This window comes from Olea europaea, chromosome 17 (genome assembly GCF_002742605.1).
Source record: "Olea europaea var. sylvestris chromosome 17, O_europaea_v1, whole genome shotgun sequence".
Taxonomy (NCBI): domain Eukaryota; kingdom Viridiplantae; phylum Streptophyta; class Magnoliopsida; order Lamiales; family Oleaceae; genus Olea; species Olea europaea.
Genome location: NC_036253.1, coordinates 9,519,668 through 9,525,592, shown reverse-complemented (window position 1 = coordinate 9,525,592; position 5,925 = coordinate 9,519,668). Strand labels below are relative to the sequence as shown.

Genomic DNA, 5,925 nt, shown 5'->3' with positions numbered 1-5,925 from the left:
AGAACCCCCCCCCCCCCCAGCCTCACCCCCCCAACGATACACACCACACCCATTACATAACAATCTCCTTTAGGATGGTGAAGAAGAAGACAAACTGACGAGCAGGAACATCGTGACTGAGCAAAAGAATAGGAAGAAATCATTTTCCTAGCATGTTCGATTTTGACATGCTCCCTCTCCATCTTTGATATTACTTTTCTTAAATTAATAAAAGTGAAAATATATGCATATAATAAGAATAAATATTGAAGAAATCAGATTTATCTCACATCTCACATATTGTGACTCGAGTACTTTGTAATTTTGAGCTTTAGCTTAAGTGGTATTGTCATCTTGCTATTTTGCAGGTAAGACCAGAGCTAGAGATGCGGCTTTAAATGCTATTCAATCTCCTTTATTAGATATTGGCATAGAGAGGGCTACTGGAATTGTGTGGAATATAACTGGCGGTACTGATTTAACATTGTTTGAGGTAGTTTCTCTACTCTCTCTTACCCCTCATGTTCTCTCTCTATAGTTATTTAAGATTTGCAGCCAAAATGCGGACTGGAAGTTTCACAAGTTTACCGTGAGTATCTATATTGTGATGGCTGTTTTTACAAGGAGTCAACATACGCCCTCAACTTTCGTATTAGTTGAAACAGTTGAACATCTGTAGTTTGACTTATGTCTATTTTTCCATTTTACCAATGTTCGCATTATTTGGAGTGGAGATTTGATTAAAGGGCTATTGTCATGATTATAATATTGTGTGCATAGTCATGTCAAGTTCTGCAAATCAGGAAGTCAAGTAAAAGCATCTTATAAAGGCTTTCTTTGCAATATAGAAAAGGAAGATTGTATGTCATTATCTGCACGATACATGTGTCTCCTGTAGATTATGTTAATTTATGTTTTAAACTGATTGTGCTTTGCATAATTTGATAAATTCATGATATAAAATTTGTCATATTCTTCTTTTCATAATTTTTCTCTTTGGTGATACCATTTTTTACGAGCATTGCTAGGTAAATGCTGCAGCAGAGGTCATATACGATCTCGTGGATCCAAGCGCCAACTTAATATTCGGTGCTGTGATAGATCAATCACTGAGGGGGCAAGTAAGTACTGTCTTATTCCTACTGTATATCACTTGTTTATTCATTATTGATTATGAGTATCCAGTAGCACAAGATTTGGGATTTTAAATTTAGGTAGCAACAGATGCCACAATGTGTGGCAATAGAGATACTTAAGAACGGTTCTCCTCTTACGTGGGCAGGGGCTAGAGGCCGCACCTGATGTGTGTACCTCATGTTAGGTTTTTCAGGACTAATGATTATTATTCACACACTACTTTTTGGCTAAATTGGTAGTATATCTTACATTTTTGGGAGGTATTTGATAATCTTAGCATATGCCTCTTTCTAGTCTTCAGCTTTAAGACGAGTTGAATGCTCAAATTAATTGAATTTGATCGACTTTCTTAAATATAATCAGGTAAGTATAACATTGATCGCCACTGGTTTCAAGCGCCAAGAGGAAAGCAATGAAAGGCCCCTCCAGGTATCTTATCATCCTCTCCTACTCCTAGCTATGTGCACATGCAAACACAATGTGTAGAATTACTTTTCACTTAAATGTTCACTTAACGCTCGCTCGTTCGTGTTCAAACTCCAGGCAAATCAACTGGCACAAGGAGATTCGAACTTTGGTGTCAATAGGCGAGCGGCATCCTTCTTAGAAGGTGGTTCTGTGGAGATCCCTGAGTTCTTGAGGAAGAAAGGACGCTCTCGCTATCCAAGAGCTTGAAACCAAGCTTTAATTTTTCAACTGTTCTATAGTTTCTTTCGTTACAGTATTCTTCTGTCTTGATCTCACGGTTTTAGGTCGCTATGTCATGCCTATATAGAATTTTGGCTTTGAATGAAATGCAATTTTAACAGCGAGAAAGAACTGAGCAGACTTTTCTTTAATAAAGCATGATGGATATGTGGATGTTCATTCAAACACTTCTTTTTATTGCTATTTATTGACTTGAAACCAAATCTCGAAACAAGACATATATTAGTATAACATTGCCGTCAAATGAGAGCCGTCATTGTTAGAGAATCGAGATCAGACGGATTTGAAGCATAGTTCTGAAAAAGCAATAAAAGCAATCGAATGAAACAGAACCAACAGTACAGAATCAGGATCGGGATCCAAGTATAAAAAGTGAAGAGGCCGAGAGTGGAAGGGCAGGTCAGTATGGCGGTTTTAGGCCGCTATGTCATGTCTATGAGGAAGAGCAAATTCCATCAGAGTACAGAAAAGTTGTTGAATGAGCGAAGGTATCGTGGAAAGAGGTTCTATGACTGAGTTGTTGAATGAGTTCTTGGTGAAAACATAAAAGTGAGATAAAAAAAATATAGTCATCACTAAGAAAAATAAGGAAACATCAATGATTTGGCTTTATTCAAATTCCGAGCGTCATAAATGAAATAAACATTATTATTACATGACTCGTATGCTCAGACAATTTCCTCAAAACTCAAACAGTCTATACAAAGTAAAAGAAACATCTACAGTTATATGTCCTGCAAAATATAAATAAAATGAGACATCAACTTCCACAATTAATAGCATCCAGATTTCACCTGATGCAGAAGTAGGGAGATAACCACGAGTACTTTCCATCTACTTCTACTAAAGTCACTTGCTCTTGTAAAGTATACAACAAATCAGCGTGAAAAATGAATTCTTTTCGTTAGGGCTGAGCAGGCGTACACGCCAATAGCTGAATAATGTTCTCTCCAGAAGATAAAGATAATGCAAAATTACTGCTTGACCATAAAGGAGCTTTTACAGCTGCAGCCACCCACAGCACTTGGATTTGCAGACACCTGCATATACACAACTTCACTTACTGCTGCTAAGTACAAAATGATATAGGCAACTGAACAGTGGTTGCAATAAACAAAAACATTTCTCAAAATTCAACAGCTCAAAGCATGTCTGTTAAGATTAAAATAACCAACTTTCGTTTCCAAACATCTTTGGACTACTTACTTTTTCTTACTAAAGAAAGTTACTTATTTTGAAATCAACTCTTAAACCGTCAAAATAACTTACTTGTTTAATATGTTTTCTGCAGTAACTACCATCATGATTTATGATATGGGATAATTTGCGAGAGTGACCTCCATAGAACACCTAGACAAGCACGTTGACCAGTTTTTAAGCCATCTACTTCTAGCCACATAGACACTAATACCTCAACATGAAGACTAATACTCGTAAATTTCTTAATGTGCCCTTATTACACTAGCTACTGAATGTGTCAAGAAAAGGAAACAGGTTGAGGGCATAGCTCCAAACAAGTAGATTTAAATAGACAATAGTTCCAGTATTTCCTCATCAATTCTTGATTTCTTGAAAATATTATATTGTCAAACTCCTCAGAGGAACAATGCATAATATCCAATCCCAATCATACACTAACAAGTTGACATTCAGTTGGAAAATATTCTTCTAAATGTAGTTAAGAAAAGAAAAAAACACTTTGCTCTCACACCATCACCATTGAACCTCACTTACTTTCCCAGTTGAATGAAAGCATAATGGAGGGATTGAAAATTCCCAAATCTTAACCATTTACATCTAATTCTCGTTGTCATGTGGTGAAGTTACTAATTTGTCGTGAATATACCTGAAAAGCAGAGCGGATCAACTCCTCTACATAATCAATGGTAGCACCTTTCACAAAGTCGTATGAAATATTATCAACCACCAATTTAACACCATCCCGCTCGAATATTCTGTAAATGCCAGAGAACAATAGATAAAGTTCTTAGGATTCATCATCTAATATAATCAAAAATTGTTTTACATGCATGAATTTGTTGCAGAGCAACAATATAACTACTAATATCCTAAGTAAAAAGTGAATATAACCTGTCATCGTCATTGGCCTTATCATCAAGTAAGAAGTTATACTGGAACCCAGAGCATCCGCCAGATTCAATGCTCAAGCGCAGTAACTTTCTATTAGCCTCACTGGCTTGCAACTCTTTCATCCTCTGTAAAATATAGATAAAATCATGGACTCATATCGTTATATGACTAATATAAAAAAATTTTAGTATTACAAGTATGCAATTGTGGACTTTGCAAAGATCATCACTGCAACAAATTGCAAACAATACCAGATGTGTGTGTGTTTGTGAGAAAGCCTGAATGTGAAAGAGGGAAATTGAACCCAACACTGCACTTGCTCCATTCCTTTTTGTTCAGAAGCCAAGAAATATTACTATCAAAGCACTTCTTAGAATCAGGCTAAATAGAACTAATTTCTTTTTCTTTTTGATAATCATTTCACTTATAAATACTGATGTACATGCACATATGCACATTTTTTCTACTCTTGCACTTCTGCAGACAATCACATCAGTCACAACTTTCCCTTTCAATCAATTAACTCAACTCTCAATGCGCTGTAGCAAAGCCAGAATCTAAGTCAATAGGGGCATGATTTAACCAAAATATAATTTCTGAAAAGATTATTTCGAATCATTACAATAGTCACTACGAGTCTGATATAAAATGTAGAAAGCTAAATACTATTTGGAGCAATTTGAAAAAATCAAGCAATCAGAAAATACCAAAATAATGGATACATCTAAAGCTATTTTTTAAAAGTTGCAGGCTGAGTCTGCCTGGAGTAGATTATAAAAGAGTTGGAAGTTGTATTTAAAAGTCGAAGTCGTCATTTTCCAATTCTTTCATCTGTTGAATAGGTAGAAAATAATTTAGGGTTTGTTTGGGTAAAATTATAATGAGTAATGGATCCTGCTAAATGTGCGGATAATAAGTGGATAGCAATTGTGAATGTGTGGTTAAAATTAATGTAACATTAATGTCTTTCGCTTCAAATTTTAACGAACTAATAATTTTACCCAAACAAGCATTTACTTCATCTAAGCCAATTTTAATTTCTACCGCCATACAATATTTTGAAGATATTTTAAAAGCAAAACTTCAATTCTGCTCCCTCACAACATCTGCAATACATAAAATGGAAGAAAGGAAAAAAACCAATTTCACTCTCTGTTGGTTAACCATCTTTCAGCAACTACGGCTTCAATAAGCAAAAAAATTGGCTTCTATAATAAAATTTCCAATGCCCCAAACCCTAGTCCCAGCAATCTCAAGAAATGAAGAATAAAGCCCTTGTTTGAGCCCCATTTTCCCAAAACTCATTCAACATACATTTTCTCAATGAAATAATTTATCACTTGAAACCAAAACTTTTCCCTACTTTTTAACCACATGTTCTCCAAAATATCACAATTCCAAAATCTATTAACCCAAAAAAATGATTCTAAATGACACAGTATCGCCAAGGGAAAATAATATACAGCTTATGAAAGCATAAAGACTACAAAATCCTAGTGAAACACGCCTTTGGCAACCTACTGAAGCAGCACAGATAAGCAAAACAAAACGATAATTTTCACCCCCAAAAATCAACAATATCAACAAATCTATGACACCAAATATCAACAATAATTAGCCAAAAAAGAAAAAATAAAACTCCACGAATCAAAACTACAAAGCTTCGAAATACATCAAGAAGAAATTAGGTGAAGATAGGGAGAGTACCCGAACGCAACTGTCGGTCAAATGAACGGCATCGAGAGATGGAGAATCCGATGAGGAAGAGGATGGTTGAGGTTCGTGGAGGGCGGAGGACGATGCCGGCGCAGAGCTGAGAAGCCGGTAGTTCTGTCGAATCCGGGCTGAGAAGTACGGCGTAATCCGACGAAACAACGACTGAGACGAAGTCGTCATGGCTTCTTCTTCAAACGAACGTAATTGTCTATCCTTTTATGAATCAAAAGGATTGATACGAAAAATTGCGATTGTTTTGAAGAAAATTTCAGTTTTGATTTTTTCTTCAAACGA

At 35.8% G+C, this 5,925-nt stretch overlaps 2 protein-coding genes across 4 annotated transcripts in view; one reads left to right on the top strand and one right to left on the bottom strand.

Moving 5' to 3' along the window:
- LOC111366241 (cell division protein FtsZ homolog 2-1, chloroplastic-like) overlaps positions 1-1,989 on the top strand; it is a 7,111-nt gene extending 5,122 nt beyond the window's left edge. For 2 of the 3 annotated variants that reach the window (XM_022986957.1, XM_022986955.1), the window contains exons 6-9: positions 348-472; positions 1,008-1,100; positions 1,480-1,545; positions 1,660-1,989. In XM_022986957.1, the coding sequence (XP_022842725.1) occupies positions 348-472; positions 1,008-1,100; positions 1,480-1,545; positions 1,660-1,791 (416 nt within the window). In that variant the 3' untranslated portion in view covers positions 1,792-1,989. The remainder of the gene's footprint in view (positions 1-347; positions 473-1,007; positions 1,101-1,479; positions 1,546-1,659) is intronic. The other variant, XM_022986956.1, reaches the window with a different exon arrangement.
- Positions 1,990-2,409: 420 nt separating this feature from the next.
- Positions 2,410-5,919, bottom strand: LOC111366240 (iron-sulfur assembly protein IscA-like 2, mitochondrial). The gene is made up of 4 exons (XM_022986954.1): positions 5,623-5,919; positions 3,916-4,040; positions 3,671-3,779; positions 2,410-2,864 (listed from the first exon to the last, which is right to left on the bottom strand). Exons 1-4 carry the CDS (start codon positions 5,809-5,811, stop codon positions 2,799-2,801), a joined length of 489 nt encoding a protein of 162 aa, XP_022842722.1. The 5' UTR covers positions 5,812-5,919; the 3' UTR covers positions 2,410-2,798.
- Positions 5,920-5,925: the final 6 nt, after the last annotated feature.